At 40.2% G+C, this 21,094-nt stretch overlaps 1 protein-coding gene and 1 long non-coding RNA gene across 3 annotated transcripts in view; both read left to right on the top strand.

Annotated features, from left to right (window-relative positions):
• The window catches only part of LOC121019812 (ATP-binding cassette sub-family A member 3-like), a 130,241-nt gene extending 115,339 nt beyond the window's left edge, over positions 1-14,902 (top strand). The window contains exons 17-22 of the mRNA XM_040459623.1: positions 5,135-5,322; positions 5,985-6,155; positions 6,532-6,722; positions 13,186-13,259; positions 13,657-13,788; positions 14,640-14,902. Of these exons, the coding sequence (XP_040315557.1) occupies positions 5,135-5,322; positions 5,985-6,155; positions 6,532-6,722; positions 13,186-13,259; positions 13,657-13,788; positions 14,640-14,720 (837 nt within the window). The 3' untranslated portion in view covers positions 14,721-14,902. The remainder of the gene's footprint in view (positions 1-5,134; positions 5,323-5,984; positions 6,156-6,531; positions 6,723-13,185; positions 13,260-13,656; positions 13,789-14,639) is intronic.
• A 1,373-nt stretch (positions 14,903-16,275) lies between these two features.
• Positions 16,276-21,094, top strand: part of LOC121019410 (uncharacterized) — a 53,134-nt gene continuing 48,315 nt past the window's right edge. The window contains exon 1 of one of the 2 annotated variants that reach the window (XR_005785571.1): positions 16,276-16,416. This is a non-coding gene — a long non-coding RNA (uncharacterized LOC121019410). Of the gene's footprint in view, positions 16,417-16,746; positions 16,855-21,094 lie in introns of those variants that run through there. The other variant, XR_005785569.1, reaches the window with a different exon arrangement.

Below are 21,094 nucleotides of genomic sequence, written 5' to 3'. Positions count from 1 at the left end.
TAATTCACTTTGCCAATCTATGCCTTTTGATTGGGGAATTACATTTAGAGAAATTACTGATAGAGAAAGACTTACTTTTTCCATTTGTTGTTTACCATATCTCTTATTGATGTTTTTTGCCCCTGATTTCCTCCATTAATGCTTTACATTGTGTTTAGTTGATTTTTTTGTAGTTACATGTTTTGATACACTTATTTACTTTTGTGTATATTGTACAGATATTGTCTTTGTGGTTACCATTGGGGTTTCATCTAATATCGTAAAGTTGTAACAATCTATTTTGAATTGATACCAACTGAATTTCAATCACACACAGAACTCTATTTCTGTACACCACTGTTGCCATGTCCACACCATGTCATTGTTGTCAAAAATTACATCTTTATACTTTGTATACCATTAAAAATTATTTTATGTATTTGCCTTTTAAATATTGTATAAAATAAATAGTTGAGTCATAAATCAAAAGTATAATAATTCTGGTTTTTATATGTGTCAGAGGACTTTGCTTTACCAGAGATCTTTATCTCTTCATATGGCTTTAATTTACTGTCTAGTGTCCTTTAATGTCCATGTAAAGGAATGTTTTTAGCATTTATTGTAGGGTAGATCTGTTGGTAATGAACCCCCTTATCTTTTATTTATCAGGGAATTTCTTATTTTCTATTTTTGAAGGACACAATTCTTGCTATAGAATTCTTGGTTGATGTTTTTTCTTACTTTAAATATATCATCCCACTACTTTCTAGTCTCGGAAGTTTCTGCTCAGACGTCTACTGATGTTCATATTGAGAATCCTTTATATATGATAAATTGCTCTTGCTTGCTGCTTTCAAGATTACATCTTTGTTTTAGTCTTTTGACAGTTTGATTAAAATGTGTCTTATTGTAGGTATCTTAGGGGTTTCCTACTTGAAGTCTGTAAGTGTCTTGAATTTGTAAATCCATATATTTTGTTAAACTTCAGAAGTTTTTTCTAATAACCTTTCCTCCCATTTCTGTCTCTCTTCTCCTGGGAATCCCATGTGTATATGCTGCTGTGTTTGATGATGTAGAATAAGCCCCTTCTTTTTTCTTTCTGCTACCCATACTTAATAATTTCAAGTCTCCTATATTCAAGTTCACTGATTCTTTCTTCTTCCTGATCAAACTCCTCTTGAACACTTGTAGTGAATTTTTAAATTCATTCATTATACTTTTCAGGTCCAGAATTTCTCTCTTTTTTTTTTAAATTATTTCTTCCTCTTTGTTGATATTCTCCTTTTGTTCATTTATCATTTTCATAATTTTCTTTAGTTTCCTTTAGTTCTTTCAGCATATCGAAGACAATTATTTTAAAGTCTTTATCAAGTAAGTCATAGCTGTGCTACTTCTGGAGCAGTTTCTGCCAATTTATTTTATTCTATTCTTTGGGCCTTATATTCATGTTTATTTGTATGTCTTTTTGAAAATTGGGCTGTTGACAAAGCAGCCACCTCTCCTAGTCTTTGCCGACTGGCTCTGTGCTGAGGCAGTCCTTCACTATTTAGCTGACTGTGTCCTGAACTTGGATATCAGCTTTAGGTGAAGGCTTATGATAGATATTCTATGTCTTCTGTGCGTGCATCTTGTCTGCTTGTTCATGTGGCTTTTTGTATTCTTCCAGGAGTCTGCAGGTCTATAATCCTCCTGTAGCTTTCATGAACAGTACCCTCCAGTTTTTTGCCCAAGCAAAACAAACACCAATCTTCAGGCAGTCCCCAGCCAGGTTAGATTTACTCAACTCCCTCTCATTTGGGAGAAGAAATAGGGAACTGGGCTGCTGCCTCCTCCGACCAAGACTGTTCTGCAACAGGGAGGGTTTGGGCAAGGATGAGTAAAAATGCCACCAAATATCTTACTATTTTGAAGATGGCTTTTTCTTAATTAAATACTCACTTGGTTGCTGTAGGCTTCAACGATTTTTCAGAGCTCCTATAAGGATATTTTAGTCCCTTTCTGATTGTTTTTTGAGGTTTCCATTGAAAACAAGGGCTTAGAGCTTCCCAGGTGGACATTTTTCTGATTTACTCTTTTTAGCATTGTTTTGTAATTCTACCCCTAAACTCCTTTACAGTTTTATTTATTTCCTTATAACAACTCCTCCTCATCCTCTCCTTCCCTTCCTCCTCCTTTCTCCTCTTTCTCCTCCTCCTCCTCCTCCTTTGTCACGTTATTATTATTTGTACGTTGTGGGTTTTATTTATACTGTTCATGGGATCTTTTTTTTCTGACATAAGTTGCTAGTATTCAGGAATGCTATTGAATTTTTATATGCTGATATTATTATCCAGAAACCTATATGAACTAATTCTCTAATTAGTTTTCAGTTTATCTACAGATTAACTTGGATTTTCTATGTAGGTAGGTTTATCATCTAAAAATAATGAGAGTTTTTCTTCCTTTCCCATTGTCATTCTTCATTTATTGTGCTATTGCATAAAGTGGGACCACCAGTACAATGTTGAATACTGGCAATGATGATAAATATCTTTTTGCCCCTGCCTTTGCATGGAATACTTCTAAATTTCTACTACTATATATTATATTTGGCTACCCTTTGTCAGTTTAAGAAAATTCATTTCTATGTCTAGTTTGCTACAAGCTTTTAGCATTTTTTTCTTTTTTTATTTAAATCTAAGTTAATTAACACATAGTGTAATAACAATTTCAAGAATAGAATTTAGTTATTCATCACTTATATATAATGCCCAGTGCCCATTCCCACAAATGCCCCCCCTACTGCCCATTGTCCATTTGGCCTATTTCCCCACCCAACACTACACCAGCAACCCTCAGTTCTCTGTATTTAAGTGTCTTACAGCTTGTCTCCCTCTCTGTTTTTATCTTATTTTTGCTTCCCTTCCCCTATGTTCATCTGTTTTGTATCTTAAATTCCACATATGAGTGAAATCGTATGACATTTGTCTTTCCCTGACTGACTTATTTCGCTTAGCATAATACACTCTAGTTCCATCCACATTGCTACAAATGGCAAGATTTCATTCTTTTTGATTGCCAAGTAATATTCCATTGTATATATACATACCACATCTTCTTTGTCCATTCATCAGTCGAGGGGCTCTTTCCATACTTTGCATTTCCACAAACAGTGCAAGAGGGTTTCCCTTCCTCCACACCCTCACCATCACCTGTTGTTTCTTGGATTGTTGGTTTTAGCCATTCTGATAGGTGTGAGGTGATATCACATTGTAGTTTTGATTTGCATTTCCTTGATGATAAGTGATATTGAGCATCTTTTCATGTGGCTGTTGGAAAGCTGAATGTCTTCTTTGGAGAAATGTCTGTTCATGTCTTATTCCCACTTTTTAATTGGATTATTTCATTTTCAGGGGTTGAGTTGTATACATTCTTTATATATTTTGGATACTAACCCTTTATTGAGTATGTCATTTGAAAATATATTCTCCCATTCAGTAGGTTGTCTTTCAGTTTTGCTGATTGTTTACTTCACTATGCAGAAGCTTCCTATTTTGATGTGGCCCCAATAGTCTATTTTTGCTTTTATTTCCCTTGACTTGGGAGACATGTCTAGAAAAATGCTTCAGTGGTGAATATCAGAGAAATTACTGCCTATATTCTCTTCTAGGACTTTTATGGTTTCATGTCTCACATTTTGGTCTTTAATCCATTTTGAGTTTTTTTTGTGTGTATATGGTGAAAGAAAGTAGTTCAGTTTTGTTATTTTTCATGTAGCTGTCCAGTTTTCCCATCATCAATTGTTGAAGAGACAAGACTGTTTTTATTCCATTACATATTCTTGCCTCTTTTGTTGAATATTAATTGGCCATATAATCATGGGTTTGTTTCTGGACTTTCTTTCCTGTTCCATTGATCATGTGTCTCTTGTTGTGTCAGTACCATACTGTTTTGATTTGTATAGCTTTGTAGTATAACTTGATATCTTGAATTGTAATATCTCCAGCTTCACTTTTTTCATTAATATATTCTTAATTTTTTTAAATATATTTAAACATAATAAGCACAATCATTTTCTCATCTGATATGATAATACCAATATTTGAAGTCATTAAAAATATGTTGCTGGTAAGTATTATTTCTACTGATGGCATTTATGGTATCTTTTTCTTTGTTCACTGGGTTATGTTGTATGCAGTTCATTTACTTTCAAAAATAATATGGGACAATAATTTTATACCTAGAATAGAAGAAAGGGTTTGTTTTGATTTCTGCAAAGAGACTAGGGCTGCAAATAGTCTGGGATTACTGTAAATTAATTAATAAAATCTCAGAGGAAAAGGGATGAATTTTAATTATTTAGAAATACTGTTTTTAATATTAATTAATTTTTAATTAATTTTAATAAAATAATGTTACATGTGGGTCTTGAGAAACTTAACAGAAGACCATGGTTGGGGGGGGAGGAAGGTACAAACAGAGAGGGAGGGAGGCAAACCATAACTCTTAAATACAGAGAACTGAGGGTTGATGGGGCTGGGGGAGAGGGGAAAGTGGGTTATGGGCATTGAGGAGGGCACTTGTTGGGATGAGCACTGGGTGTTGTATGAAAAACAATTTGACAATAAATTATATTTTTAAAAAACAATTATAAAAATAAATAAAATAAAATTTTATTATCTTTTCCTCTGAGTACCTATTTGCATCTGAATGCAAATCCATAAAAGGATTGGTTAATTGGCAAAGCAACATTCATTGCATTCTGTTTGTGAGAGTGGGATAAGGCTTTGCTTCTGGTTCAGTCTTACTGTGAAACAAGATCTAGACATGACTGTGCAGGTTGTGCAATGCAAAAACTTCCATGGTGGCCATGCCCATTAGAGTTTCTTATTAATGAGGGGAGTATTTCATACTCTAAAATTCCAAATTCACTGGGCTCTGAGACTTTATTTCTAACTTTCTCATTGCTAATATCATTAAAACTGAACTAAGGAATCTTTTATTCCAACTTATTACAACAGATCCAGTGGCCATCATTGCGTAGCATTTAGAAAAGAAAAATTCTTGGTAGGACTCTTAGAGACATGGCCTGGAGGACTGTAGTCTTCTGTCTCATCCAGGGACACTCAGTGGGATAGATGACTTGGGTCCTTATTAAGGCAATTCTCTTAATCAGGTGAAATCGAGAGTTGGCTATTGTCCTCAGTCTGAAGCATTGCTGGAATACATGACTGGTCGGGAAATAATGATCATGTATGCCAGGTTATGGGGAATCTCTGAGCCCCAGATTCAGCTGTATGTGAATAGATGGTTGAATTCAATGCAACTGGAACTCCATGCTGACAAGCTTATCATAACCTACAGGTGAGTTATTTCATTATTAGGATCTTTTTGTTGCAGCTGTTATAATGTTGAGATGCCTCCCTATGTCTCTGATGTTTGAAATAAATGTGCACAGCTCTACCCAAGTCCCTCTGTAACAGTATTATCTAATTGTGAAACTATCTCATGAGTTGCTAATATCAGATAATAGCAATTAAGATAAATCAGTGTAGTTCCATGTCTTTCTTTTGCAGAGATGAAACTAAAATCCTGGTTAAATTTGAACTATAGCCTCTAAATCTCAAAAGAGATGTTTCCTCAATATATTATCTATTATCACAAAGGTATACTATTCATCCTAGTGTCCAAATAGTTCTTTGTCTCCCAAGAAAGAAGAAATCTAGGCCCTTTGAATTATGGGAAATTCATATACTTGGGAAATCATGGTACCCTAAGCACAAGTAAATAAATGTCACTGATAATGTGGCTAAAATCAGTTACATAGAAGTCACTAATCTACATTTCAAATGAAAATTATTTGATATATACACCTGTACTGGACCTAACTTATTGAAGTAAAACTAATCAACATTGTGCAATTTCATGTTAAATGTTTGTTGATATGTTTGTGCTATTTCCTATAAATAACTAATTTGTATAACCTCCCTTTCTTCTAAATTTTCTTTCCTTCTATGACCATAAAGTGGAGGAACCAAACGTAGGCTGAGTACTGCTATTGCCCTAATGGGAAATACCTCAGTCATTTTGCTAGATGAGCCATCAACTGGCATGGACCCTGGAGCCCGACGCCTGCTCTGGGATGCTCTGACATGGACACGTGAAAGTGGCAAAGCCATCATTATAACTTCCCATAGGTGTGGCTCATTTGGAGGCTTGAACGAGGGTTGGCAAGTACTATACTGACTATAAGCAAGAATTATTTGGGGCTAGGAATATTGACAATAAATTTTAGTGTATGTGAGTTCCTCCTTAATCCTAATGAATAGAGTGGCCAAACATACTCACTGAGTTAAATAATTAAGAGTGGGGAAAGAGCAGGAAGTTTAAGAGATGCTGTGTTTGAGGATTTGTACTCTACTAATTGTTTGAAAATTTTTCACTTCCCAACTATAATGTTTATGATTACCAAATTCCATTTCACACTGAAAATAGAGTCACAAATCCTGGCTCTGTTTGAACTACAGAATGTCCTCCCAAACCAGAACTTTTTATGGTATCATGTTTTGCTAGAATGGAGGAATGTGACGCCTTCTGTACCAGGCTGGCCATCATGGTGGAGGGAAAGTTCATGTGCCTGGGTAGCCCTCAGCACCTCAAAAGCAAGTTTGGCAACATTTACGTCCTGAAGATCAAGGTCAAGATTGATGCACAGGAGGATAAACTGAATGATTTAAAATTTTTCATCACAATGACATTCCCAGGTAAACTAGGTTAGGCTAACTTTTATAAAGATGTGTTAAATCATGGTTTTATTGTTTCATCATCCACATGTTTTATGTCTTCAGTAAGTGTTTCCTGTGGGATATTGATATTTATTGACCTTCCATACTGAATTCCTTTTGGGATCCTTCTTTCTATAACTTTAGCATTACGATACATATTTTTTCACACACATATAAAAAAGTTCTCACTAATCTCTTGTATCATTGTAATAAGGCAGTTTGGGATTTGTGCTATCAATATAAATTATACCACTAAAGTCATATTTTCAAGTACAATGCTCATTTTCACATATTACTTTTGCAAAGTCTTAAGGCTTTTTATTCTAACTAAGCATGTATCCCAATCTTTTGATATCTCAGCCAGGATGTGATATAGAAATGCAAACAAGAAACACTAAGTTTTTCTCTTCTCTCAAGATTAGTTCTGCTTCTGCTGCTAAATGCAACAAGCATCTCTCTGCCTATATGGTACAATACCAGAGACAGCAACTATTTCCTTCTGTCCTTTACCTCTCTTTCTTTTTTTTTTAATGTTTATTTATTTTTTGAGAGAGAAAGACAGAGCATGAATGGGGGAGGGGCAGAGAGAGAGAGGGAGACCACAGAATCTGAAGCAGGCTCCAGGCTCTGAGCTGTCAGCCCAGAACCCGATGCAGGGCTCAAACTCATGAACGATGAGATCATGACCTGAGCTGAAGCTGGACACTTAACTGACTGAGCCATCCAGGTGCCCCTTTACCTCTCTTTCTTAAACATAAAGCAGAGGCATGGAAAAGATTTTAATAATTCTGGTTTTTCATCTTACTCCACTTTGTGAGGGTGAGTAAAATATCAGAGAAGTTCCCACTGTGTGTCAGGCTGAGGAGTTATAAGTTTATCTTTCAGGCAATGGAAAAGAGCATGATTGATTACACAGTAGGAATAAATATCAGAAAATAGATAAGAAGGGTGCCTGGGAGGCTCAGTCGGTTAAGCATCCGACCCTTGATTTCAGCTCAGGTCATGATCTCACAGTTCCTGGATTCAAAGCCTGTGTCAGGCTCCGTGCTGACAGTGTGGAGCCTGCTTAGGATTCTCTCTCTCTCTCTCTCTCTCTCTCTCTCTCTCTCTCTCTATCTCTCTCTCTTTCTCTCTCTCTCTCTCTGTCTCTCTCTCTCTGCCCCTCCCCCCCCAAATAAATAAGTAAACTTAAAGAAAATAGATAAGAAATGAATGGAAGTGGAGATGTGGAGAATAGATGTATGGGAAAGTAATTACCTCAGTGTTGGCCATAGTGATTATGATGTGCATAGGACACATGCAGATGGATGCGTCCATTAAGAAAGAAGTTTAATACTCACGTAATGCATTCATTCACATATGTTTGAGTACTATTCTATCAAACTTCTATTTCATGTGATAAATTACCATGAGAGAAGCTGTGACCAGAAAACCTCACTACTGTGTGCTGTCCTAGCTCTTCTTGAAGGAAGGGCACTAAACACTGACCCAAGACCTATTTTCAAGGATGTGGACACGAGAGCTTTAATGGAAATGTGGGTTTGAGGCATTTTCTCAACTGTAAGGTGGTTGTTGCCCTGTTCTTCCTTACATTATGCTAGAGCAAATACCTATTCAAATATGACAGAATCAAAAAGGAATTGACATGGCATCTATACCTAAATTTTGATTTTTAAAAAGAAGAAATAAATATTGCAAGCAAAAGTCATCTAGAATGTATACTCTAAAGAGGATTTGCCACAATAATCAGATATCTAGGGTAAATGATACTGCATAATCCTGAGTAAATTTAAATGACCATGTGGTTTTTTTAAGGCAAAGATGATTTCTACAGTGTGTTAGCTTATATATTCTGAAAAGTGCTCCTGGTAAAATAACCTAGAAATTGGTAAAAATTTAAACAAATACATCTTAAATACAGTAATTGTCTTACAAACAAAATTGGGAAAAAAATTTTTAACAACCAGAAAATAAGAAAAAAGGAGAAAACAAAAGAAACAGTGAGCATTTAGAAAATGCGAATTGTGGAAGCAAGTGCCATCTTGGCACTGGGATCATTGATGAAGCTCTGGACCCTCGTCAGGGTTGGGAAGCTCATCCAGAGACAGCCACAAGTGGGTTGGTCAGTTATGATGAAGTTTTGGTTCATGGGGTCTGGATCCAATGGCCAAGAAAAACTTCTTGAAGACATCTTTGGTGCAAAAAGGTGATTTCATTAAAGCATGGGGACAGAACCCATGGGCAGAAAGAGCTGCACTGGAGTCCTGATGGGTAACTCATTATACACCCTCAGGTTGGGAGGGAGTCAGGGATAGAGTAAGTCTCTGGAAGAATTTTGGAAGCAAGGTTTCCAGGACCTTGAGGGGCTAGCTGTTGCTAGGGAAACATAATTTATTACCATTTAACAAAACCTCAGTCTTGAGACCCTTCAGAAGTATATCGGGGGGCCGTAAGCTTGGAGTATGATTGTCAGCATATATCTTGGGGCAGTTGAGATAAAGGAAGTAGACTTTCAGGATCCTTAAGGTTGGGATATTGTTAAGCTAATGTTCTCTTTTGCCCCAGCAAACTGTCATCATCGAGGCAGCTAAGCTCCTAGAAGGAGGTCACTCTGTTTCAAGGACTTGTCAATGGGCTACAAGCAGTAAAGGAACTTAATTTTTCATTTGCCTTAGTTTCCCATATTACTGTGGCAAGCACTTAAACCCCTTTCCTTTGTTTTTGGGTAACCAAGAGTGTCCAAGGAATATCACACATATTCCACTTGTTGGGGGGGGGGGGCAGGGGATGCCAGCCTACATTTTGCCCTCAGCTTGCCCCAAGCTCCCCCATCAAAGTAGCATCCTCTGATTCCAAGTAGAAGCAAGCAGATATCCTTTCTGGAGTAAAGGATCTCAAATTTAAGCTTGGAGTGGAGAGAGACCCACAGGAGGCAGATATCAGAGAGTACCAGAGGAAGGCCTACTTGATAAATCCCAGAAGACTCTTAGAAGGAACCCTTCAAAAGAGGACTCTAAAGCTAAGAAAATATTCTGTCCTACCCTACCTTCTACATAGGAAACACCTACTAAATCTATAAGAAAATTAACCTCATTTAAATATAAATGATTGAAAAGATTAAAATTGAATCCCACAGAAAAATATCATAAAAGAGGATAAAAGAAAATAACCTACAGAGATTGAAAGAACAGCAGAGCTGTAAGGCTACAAAGTAGATGCAACTAGTATATAATATTTCAATATGAGCTTACAGAATTAAGAAGGGAATAGATGGTATGTAAGAAAATCCTAAATTAGAATTGAAAGGGCAAGAAGATTAGATGGCTAGACAACAAGGGGATATATAAAGACAGCTGACCTCACTGGAGAGAATACTTTAAGTAAATATTTCAGAAATACTTAACTATCAAGAGCAAATAAACCACACAGAAAGCACAAGGGAACAGTATTGGAAAGGAGAAAAACAGAAAACCATCAAACAGAAACATAGTTAAGCATGTGAAAGTAAGAGAGAGGCAAGGCAAGGACCATCCAACACAATATGAAATTAGTCCACAAAGAAGAAAAGGAAAGCCATAAAATGGAATAAATACTATAAACTATCATTCAAGAAAATTTCCTAAGATGAGACAAACCTGCTTACTAAAAGGACAACCTGAAAAATTGACTCAATATCATCAACACCAAGGAGTATTCCAATGTAACTATTGTATTTTAATAATAAAGGTGGTTGACCTTTGGATTCCAGGTAAAAAGATAAGGGAAAGAAGGAAAGTTTATAAGGGAAAGAAAATTAGATTGATCTCAGGCTTTGTGATAAAACATTTTATGCTAAGAAAAATACAACCTGTAGTTTTCACATGCAGCCAAAATGATCTTCAAGAATAAAATTCAAAAAGAGTTATAAACAAATAGGTATTCAGGAGATATTGTCCCCAGTGGTTCTCCCTGAAGACTATACAAACAAAAATTTCGTATCGACTAAGGAATGATTGGAGAAGTTTCTGCATAGGAACTACTGGTGAGCACTGGATGTTTATACCACTGTCTTGAAAAGAAGGGACTATTTATGGGTATTAGGAAAAGACATTAGTATGAAGTTAACCATAAGAACAAAATATATCACCCATATAACAGTAAGAATAAAAAGAACCAACCACAAGGTGAAGTACATACACACATGTATTTTGTATATTTACATTTGTATTTATATTTATGCATTTATCTGTATATATGTATATATAATTTTAAAAATTATATAGGAGGACCACAATTAAACATACTGTTGCTTTCAGCATATATAAATAGACAACTCCTGCATGAAATGAAAAAAAAAAAATTCAGCTTGGCTCATAAGCAAAATCCAGTTCTCTAATGTGTGTAAGAAGCACTACTAAAAAAAACTAAATCAGACAAGTTAAAAATGAAAGAGTGGGCTTCTTAATTCTCTTGCTGTCCCACACTTGATCTTTAGCTACTTATTCCATTTTTTAAATTCAGCTTCTATCATCTGGCAGTGTCTGCCTTGCACAAACAAATGCTCTGGCCCTAATCCTCTCTGTAGATGCCTGTCTCTCCCCAGACACAGGTTGCTCTGAGTTTGCCCTATCATAAAACTGATGGGTTCAAGAAAAAACAATATTTGCAATTTTTCCAGCTTTCTTGTAGGAAGAGTGCAAGTGACACTCTTTCCAGTTTTTAAAAAAGCTATGGCCCAACAATTCTACCTACAGCTACACTTTAGATACTTGCATCCACCTGTAACAAGGAGATAAGTAAAATAATACTTAAGTCGGCAATATTCACAATAGTCAGACAACCTGTATGTCTATCAGTAGCCTAATGGAAAACAAACTGTGGAATATTCATATACCGGATTACTATTTACAGAGGAAAATGAATTATAGCTATATGCAACCACACGAATGAATCTCACAACATTTAGTGAAAGAAGCAGAAAAAAATATATATATATATATCAGATGATTCCATTCACATAAGCTTCAAAGGTAGGAAAACTCTACCTCAATTTTTAGAGGTGTATGCACAGGTAAAAACAGGAAAGGAAATATCCACAATAACAACGAAGGTATTGATGACTTTTTATGGGGGATAGAGGCTGAGAAGTGGCACATGGGAGTTTCTGTGTTACTATTACTTGGCCTATATGAGATGATTTCACCAGTGTTTGCTTTGAGTAATTCATTAAACTCCATGTTTCAAATATTTCACACACAAAAAAGAGCTGTACATGACCATGGAGACAATACATGCATTAAAATTCGCATTAAAGGGGCGCCTGGGTGGCTCAGTCGGTTGAGTGTCCGACTTCGGCTCGGGTCACCATCTCACGGTCCGTGAGTTCGAGCCCCGTGTCGGGCTCTGGGCTGATGGCTCGGAGCCTGGAGCCTGCTTCCGATTCTGTGTCTCCTTCTCTCTCTGCCCCTCCCCCATTCATGCTCTGTCTCTCTCTGTCTCAAAAATAAATTTAAAAAAACTGTTAAAAAAATTTTTTTTAAAAAATTCGCATTAAAAAATCTCACCATTATGAACATGTATTTTTTACTTTAAAACACTTTAAACCCAGTTAGTCCAATTCTCCTCAACCTGCAAATGTGCACTGATGAGCGTAAATGTTTGTTCCCATTAGAAATGGATACCACCAGGGGCGCCTGGGTGGCTCAGTCAGTTAAGCGTCCGACTTCAGCCAGGTCACGATCTCGCGGTCCGGGAGTTCGAGCCCCGCATCGGGCTCTGGGCTGATGGCTCGGAGCCTGGAGCCTGTTTCCCATTCTGTGTCTCCCTCTCTCTCTGCCCCTCCCCCGTTCATGCTCTGTCTCTCTCTGTCCCAAAAATAAATAAACGTTGAAAAAAAAATTAAAAAAAAAAAAAGAAATGGATACCACCCTTTTCCCTGTCATTCCACCAGTGGGTAAGAACACACAGAACATACAGGTTGACTTTGGTAATCTATAGGCATGATTTTGTCTTTCATGGGGCATGTGATCATGTGAATAGTGAGGAGGCATTGTCCTCCTCTCCTCCCCACCAAGCACACTGTACATGCATACATATCCACACAACCAGAGTGAAAATCCAGCCAGCTCATCATATTCTCAGCACTATGTTCAGAAATAAAGTCTTGTTGTAACATTAGAATTTGAGGAGGCTCAGGTTTTGAACATGGGGCATGTGAGCTGACAACTTTACTGTACCTGAAAGCATACCTTTAGTAATTGCTATGAACTCCACATAATAAGGCTATTCATCAGGAATAACTCTGAAAGGAATTAACCATGTCATGTGTACCAAAGAGAGTGGGTTATTTGACCATGTCATTTTTTTTGTATTAATAATTGTGTATAATGAAGTTGATATAGCAATATTTTGGAAATTAAAAATGGTATCTGTTAAGATTATCTATCTTGCTTTCATTTTTTAGGTAGTGTATTAAAGCATGAGAATCAAGGGATCCTAAACTACTACATTCCCAGCAAGGACAACAGCTGGGGAAAGGTGAATGTAGAAACCATGCTCTTCTAACATTACATGTTAAGACAGTGATTCTGATGGGGGAAGTATCTGATATCCAAGCATATGTAATGGGAGGCTGACATTGTATGAGGAGCAGAAAAATTCCCTAAAGTATGTTATTTTTCAAAGGCCCCTAGAGTTTAATTGATTTTTCTTTCTTAAATCCCATTATTTGTCATGTCTACCAAGATAATAGGGACAGAGAAGTGCTTCCTTGCAGATTCTCAATTATCTGTTCATTTTCTCATCTTCCCCTTTTGTCCTCCAACATGAACTTGGCAGGACTTGGAGGACGGGCAGGAGATGCTCAGCTGGGTTGGAGGCTGGAGGGGAGGCCTGCAATGGTAACTGCACTTTTTTACTGCTGTTGTTGCCAAAGGTGTTTGGTATTTTGGAGGAAGCTAAAGAGAAATTCAATTTAGAAGACTACTCCATCAGTCAGATAACACTGGAACAAGTCTTCCTGATCTTTGCTAACCCAGAGAACACAGAAGGTGATTATCAGGAAAAGGTACCATGAGATTTACTCCCAAACAGTGACCCTTATGTCTTCCTTAGACTACTCTATTACTGGACACATAGAGGGGCATTACTATGGGTGTGTATATCTTGGCATAAATGTATTTACATAATAAAGAGTCCTCCAAAGAATAACATACATATGTCACTCTTCTGTAAATTTACATGGGTGGCTTGTGTATCCAGCATGCGCAAATCTAAAGACATTTGGTGAAATGTTTGTTTTCCTAGAAATACAAAAGAGCAGCATTAATCAGGGTAGGAAAAGGACATATTCTTGAGCATCCTGAATGTTTAAACAGAAACATCCAAAAAAAATGGTGCTGTCAAATGGGACAGCTTGAAAAGCAAAAGGAGTGTTTCAGTACTTGAGTTGTGGTTAAGAGGAACATTAAGTATGTATCAAAGCATTTTTTCCATGGACACACACACACACACACACACACACACACACACACACAATTTTTTGAGGGCAAAGGGAGAGGGAGAGGGAATCTTAAGCATTCTCCATGCCCAGTGCGGAATCAGATGTGGGGCTCAGTCTCACGACCATGAAATCATGACCCAAGCCACAATCAAGAGTCAGAGACTTAACTCACTGAGCCACCTAGGCACCCCTCACCCACACACAATTTTATACCAAAAAGGATCTAATTAAAATCAGTATCAAATTTTAAGGGGTACGGGTGTGTGGGGTTATTATTTCCAAAACTCAAACCAAGATTTTTCATTTGCAAGAGAACCTTTGTACCATAACATTTAGAGTCCAAGAACAGAAAGCAAAACCATTATTTAAAAAATACTATTTTCTTTTCTATTCTTGTCCCACCTCTGATTAAGAAGAAAAGAAGAAGAAATGAAGTGAAGAATGATATACAGAGCTCTTCCTCAGATGCTTGTTTGGCCACATGGAGTCCCCCATAAGCCATGTGAGAAATCTAGTAACTCTCAAGATTCATGGGCAGATGAGCAGACAAGAGATGATTGTTGTCCAGTTGCAAGATAGAAAGAATCCATGAAGCTGCTCTACTTTAGGATGGTTTGTTCAAGGTTTATATATTCTTAGTTGGATATTTGTGAGTAATAAAATTATACCCAAAAGCTAATTGTTTTTAGGTATAACTTTCTGTGGGTTCCACTCCCATACGTGCCATACATCACCAGTGATTTCAGTAATCGCAAAATTTGCAGGCTGGCAAACTGTAAAAGAGGAGGGGGAACTCATTAAGGTCTTACTTGCATCTAGTCTCACAGTTGGCATAATTAATGACTCTTTTTAAAATTCCTTGAGTGTGGTGGTCTCTTCACTATCCCTATGATCCAATTCACCTCTTATCTTCCAGCAAGAAACGAACAAATTATGTCAGTTCCTCTACTAAGCACTTTACATGCATTGCATTATTTAATCCCACTACAAAACTCTGGGCTAGGTATTGCAGCTATTATTATCCTCACTGTACATGGGAGAGGCAGATGGGGTTAAGGGATTTACCCAGGGTCACCCAGCAAGTAAGCAGGATCGTTCATCAGTATCCCCACTTGGAGTCAGGAAACCACACAGCAATTTGAACAGGGAAAGTTGAAAGAATGATTAATTATAGCAGGGGGTTAGCTATAGGAGGTACAGGGAACTCCAAAGGATACACTATGGATGAGGGAAAATATCCAAGGAAGAAACAAACTTGGAAGAGGACCCTTCCCCAAGGCTGGGATTCAGATATTCTTGGAGAAGGTGAACTTGGGGCTCACTTGATGGTGAAGTTTCTTGGCCTTGGGTCAAGGCTGTTCCAAACCTGCTGAGCAAACAGGAAACACCCCATAGTTACAGGCTGCCTAGACTAGCCAGCAAGGAACTGTGGCTGGATCTAGCAAGCAGGAAACTCTTCTCTGTGGTTGTTGGCAGGCTGGTGCCAGGCAGGGGCACCTGCCGGAGTCACTGAGAATCCACGGTTAATGGGGGTCGGGGGAGGTACAGGGTGAATGCCCAGAAATGTCCTCCACACCTGCTGCTGGCAGCAAGGGGAGAGCAACAATCAAGAGAAAACACTGAACCTGGAGCAGCAGCCTTTGGTCCTGTAGCGTCCCGCCAGCACCCTCTCCTGACCAAGCTTAACCTGACAGTTCAAGAACCCAATTCCATTTGCTGCCTGGAGGCCAGAACCGGATCCCCGGCGGGGTAGGGAAGAGATTTGCCTCTGGCAGAATTCAGAACCGGCCTGGCAACGCTTAAGCTACACCGAAGGTGGGTATTGGGGTGGGGTCCGCCAAGAGAAGCGACCACTGACGAATCTGTGGAGCAGGAGAGAGGTCGGGACGTGAGGCCCCCTGAGTGGCTGGCGGGTCGGGGAAGCGCGTGGAGAGGACGCCGTGGGAGTCACAACGCGCAGAGCGCCCACGTGTCGAGGCGCGGGCGGCGCTCGCTGGGGAGCTGGACTCGAGGACCGCGCGCGCCTTACGCCAGAGTCGCCCCACGTCGGGGGCTGCGAGTGGCCCCCGCAGCAGGCTTGCGGGCCCCCGAGTGGGGGGAACCTCTGCAAGTTCTCTGCTGCCGCCCACAGACCCTAGAGGGCGGCCACTGAATCTCTCCCAACTTCCTGCCACGAGCTACTGGCCCGCTGAGGTGACCATGACACTTGAGGGAGAGGGGACCCCTTGAGAGTTGGAGGGTGGTGGGGTGGTCCAGCGGGGTCTAGAGGCAGAGAGCCTGGGGGCAAGCGCACGGGCCGCGAGGTAGGGCCCTCAGGGTCTGGGGGCCTCGGGCAGTGCTGGGTGGGGCCCCACACTCTACGGGGTCCCGGGCGGAGGGTCCAGAGCGCGCAGGGAGCAGGGAGGCGCGTTCGGGCCAGGTGGCGGGGCTGCAGGGAGGAGGGGGCAGGCTGGGGGACTGGGCGCGTGCGCGCATGCGCGAGGAAGAGTCCATGGCCGCTGACCTGCTCGCGGGGCCGGCAGGCAGCTGGGCGGTTGGCGAAGGCGTTGGGAGGAGGTCCCGCGCCCGGTGACCCGCGTCCCTTAGCGGCGGAGGCGCAGGTGTAGCACTGGCGGTTTCGAGGCCCGAGCGGTGAATGGGGGACCACCCCGCCTGGTGGTGTCTTCTCCCCAGATTTCCCCGGGGAGGCGGAGGGTGGGCTTCCTGGACTTCCCCGAAGGCCCACCCCCTGGCCGCACTGTTGAGTGCAGAGCCGGAAAGTGCGAACCCCCTAACACCCCCAAAAGCCCCAATACACTGGAACCCTCCACAACCCTTTCTGCCCCCTCCAAAGCCCGTTGTATGTAACATATATATTATAATATTCCCCGTACCTCACTGTCTAACGTCGCTCGCCACCACACCCAGCATTGACCCTCCATCCTGTAGTTTTGCATGTCCCTCACTGGACCTCACTCCCTTCCTTTTCCTCTCCAAGTGCCCCTGCTCTGGGGAATGCATCCCGGACTTCCCAGGGAGGAGAAAGTGCCAAAACAAGCACATGAAGTAGGAGACACTTCTCTGGACCCCAAGACACACAGAGAAGCTAATGGGAACACATTAAACAAACAATTTTATTTTGGTTGCCTTCAGTATTTGAAAGCCAGGGGTCTGGAGGCACGTGTTTTGGGTCGAGGGCTGGGGTGTCCAGAATCGACTTGCTGTGTGACTGTCCCAGTCAGCTGGGGCTGCTGTAATAGAATACCTACCGTGGGCTGGACCACCCAAATGTATTTCTCACAGTTCTGGAGGCTGGGAAGTCTCAGTTCAGAGGTCCGTGAGATTCAGTGTGTGGTGAGAGCCTGATTTCTGGGAGCAGGGGAGCTCTCTGGGGCCCTGTCTTATAATATGGGCACTAATCCCATTCATCGGGGCTCCATCCTCATGGCCTCATCACGTGCCCAATGTCCCTCATCCTGATACCATCACATCCGGGTCTGGATTTCAACATAAGAGGAGGGGAGGACCCAGACAGTCAGATTATAGCAATGACCCAAGGTAAACTTTGACTTCACAAGGCCTGGGTTTCCTTGTCTGAAAGAACCTGGATATTACGCGTACCCATCTCTCAGGGTGACTAGACTATTTCAACTGACAGAACACAGTAAGTGTTCAATAAATAGAGAGAAAGGGTATGGAAGTTAAGTGCTGCAGGAAGCTCACGTTGTCTTAGTTTTCTTCTCTCAAAGCAAAAATTGCACTGGACGAAGTAAAACAGGCAAGGAAGACTTTATGCGAGGCTACCGGAGCAGGGAAGAGAGGCCAGAACTCAGTCTGAGCTCAACTCTGCTGAAACAAAGGGTGGGAAGGTGTTTGTGGACTGAGGTGAGACAGTGGGAAAGTTGGAAAAATTGGAGGTGTTATGCCCAGAATTCGTGATCCCCAAAGACCACTAGGGAGCCGAGTCCGATGCAAAAGCAAAAGAGCCTTTATTCGAGCTAGCTCGAGCTCAATCCCCTACCTGCACCGACGCAGCAGTGAGATACCAGGGAGAGCCAGCGAGTTTCAAAAGCACAAAGGTTTTATAGGGGTCTAGGGGCAGTTGGTGAGGTAATGGCTGTGGCCTCAGCCGATTGGCTGGGGAAGGGTCGGAGTCCTGTTACGCAGGTCGCTGGGCGTGTTTTGATCGGGAAGTTTGAATGGGTGAGCGGTGAGCGGGAGGTTACTCAAGGGGAGGAGGTGCGGTCTGAGGTTTCTGCCATTTTCCGGAAAAGGGGTCATGTCAGGGACATACTCACTCAAGGTGGAGAACACAGAACAAGATGGAGTCGGCCAGCGTAGGCCCGCCCTTTCAGAGGGAAGGTTGACCAGGAGAACACCTTGAGTAACTTCCTGAGTTTGTCCATGTGGTTCTCTGATGAGGCCATCTGTGTTTGCTGATTGGTACCTGTTGAAAGCTAGCTCCCCCCTCGCACAGAGACTGGGAATAGGGGTGTTATCTTCCTTAAGGATTACGTGTCAAAGGATGACTCCCAGGTCCTTCAGAAAGGCAGTTTGGGGTTGTAAAACAGGAAAGAGGCTTGTAAAAAAGGGTTATCTGTATTTTAAACAGAGAAAGGATGTATAATTACAAGTTTTCTAAAGCACATGTTCAAAGAAAAGGGTGGTTAGGACCTAGAGCCAGAAGAGCCTTTCTAAAGGTTGGTCCAGCTCAGAGTAAACAGGCAGGCCATCTTGGTCACCTCATTGTATGCAAAGTAGGCAGAAGATTTAAAAGGAAAGATGCCTCTGTATTAGCAGAGTTAAGAAAGCTGCTATATTTCGCTCAGAACAACTCATGGGGCGCCTGGGTGGCTCACTCGGTTGAGTGTCCAACTTTGGCTCAGTTCATGATCTCGCCATCTGTGAGTTCAAGCCCCACGTTGGGCTCTGTGCTGACAGCTCAGAGTCTGGAGCCTGCTTCGGATTCTGTGTCTCTCTCTCTCTTGCCCCTCCCCTGCTCATGCTCTCTGTCTCTCTCTGTCTCAAAAATAAATTTAAAAACATTATATAAAAAAAAAAAAAAGAACAGCTAAGTACTTTTAAGAAAAGTAAATGAAGTAAGTATAGTGACTAAAAATCTCATTTTAAGAAATCACTGTAAGCAATGTAATAGCTTAATTTTCAGTAACTCCATTTAATTGTGTTTTTGGAACCCACACATCAATAGACTGCCCTAAAACTTTTCAGACATACTAGGTTTGTGCCTCTTCTACGTCCTCTTCTTTTCCCTCCCACCCCAGTGTTACATCCAGCTTTGGGGAGGACAAGAGTGGTAGTGAAATTAGTATTTAGGACCAGGATATTGTGGGTGAACTGATTGCTGGCCAGGCTCTTTTAGACTCTTCTTCCTGAAGGTTCTCCCAAATCTGTCTTGGAGGTAGTGAAGGAGGTGGAATGACAGGTTTTTAAGAAGCTTTGTACTCCCTCTTTGTGTATAATTCCAAATCACATGAGTTACCCTAGAAAGGATAAATGGTAAAAATTAGACTTTGTCCTTTTAGGCTTAGGTGTTCCTCACTCTTCTTTGAGACAAAAAAAAAAAAAAATGGGAATGTAGTACTTCAATACTAAGATTGTACTAAAGTGCAAACTTATGGTTAATATATCAAAATATTATTCACTATAAGAGCAAGAGAAAAAAGTTCTTGGGTCAGCTAGTACATCAGGTAGTTCTTTCTTCACAGATTTTTACGCCCAACATCTGAAGAAGCAATTAGAACAATAGTACAGGTGAATTGTGTAGAATTCAAATCTTAAAGGCATAACAAATTATAGAATGTGTAAATCTCCTATATTCCACCACCTGAGAGACAAGTACTGTCAACACATTTGTTTATTCTGTCATTTTTCTTCTTTATACATAAACTAACATATATGTTTTTTTTTTTAAAGTGTTTATATCACATAGAATGTTTTTCATCTTTCCCCCTTTCACGATATATTATCCTCTCATGGAATTTATCCTCTTTAAAACAGATGAAATAAAATTTCACTGAAGGGATTGCCATTATTATGCAATCATTCTGTTTTCATTTTATCTTACTATTTCCAGTGTTCTGGTGAATGATCATTTTTTTTTTTTTTGTATGAATCTTTGTTTTGCTATGGTTTTGCTTTAGGAACTTTGTTTCTGTAGTTTTTTTTTCTCTTTAAGACTTTGATTGGCATAAACTCCTTTATTATTAATGTAGCAGACATATATTGAGTGTCTTTTATCAATCAGTGAGGAGTGATATTTACCCTGAGGTGAAGCCCTCCCTCCTAATGAAAAATTGAAGAATGGCACTATTGCAGAGTTAGAAGGTTCTATGAATTATAAGTTGATGTTATGCCATTGCCATATAAACAGAACACCTGCCATGCCATTTTGAGTGAGGTTAGTCTTATATTGAGAATTGCAATCTTTATATAAATAATGCACAGTGCACCAGGCTTCATGTTGTTTGAGACCCAAAAGAAAATTACACTATCCCTACTATAGGGCTGTCGAAGGTGTCTTGTCACATTCTTAAAGCTAAAGATTGGTTTTTTGTTTTTTGGTTTTTTACCCTTTGTGTTCAATGAATAGGAGCTACAATGATCTTTAAAATGTGTTTCGCTTGAAGTATAATTTACATAAGATGGAATGCCCAGATTTTGAGTGACAATGTGATCGGTTTTGAAAAATGCATACCTCTGTGAAGACACAGACTATTTGTATCACAACAGAGAATATCCTCCGGCCCCTTTGTTTTCAACCACCACTCACCCTGCTCACCCTAACCCTTGATAGGATTTTGCCTATTCTGGGTACCATCTTAATGGAATCATGTGGGCTGTATATTTGTGTCCGGCTCTTTTCCCCAGTACC

This window comes from Herpailurus yagouaroundi, unplaced genomic scaffold (assembly GCF_014898765.1).
Source record: "Herpailurus yagouaroundi ecotype Mexico unplaced genomic scaffold, PumYag 222, whole genome shotgun sequence".
NCBI classification, from domain to species: Eukaryota; Metazoa; Chordata; class Mammalia; order Carnivora; family Felidae; genus Herpailurus; species Herpailurus yagouaroundi.
Note: the sequence above shows the minus strand (reverse complement) of the source record. Positions and strands in the feature narration are given on the sequence as shown.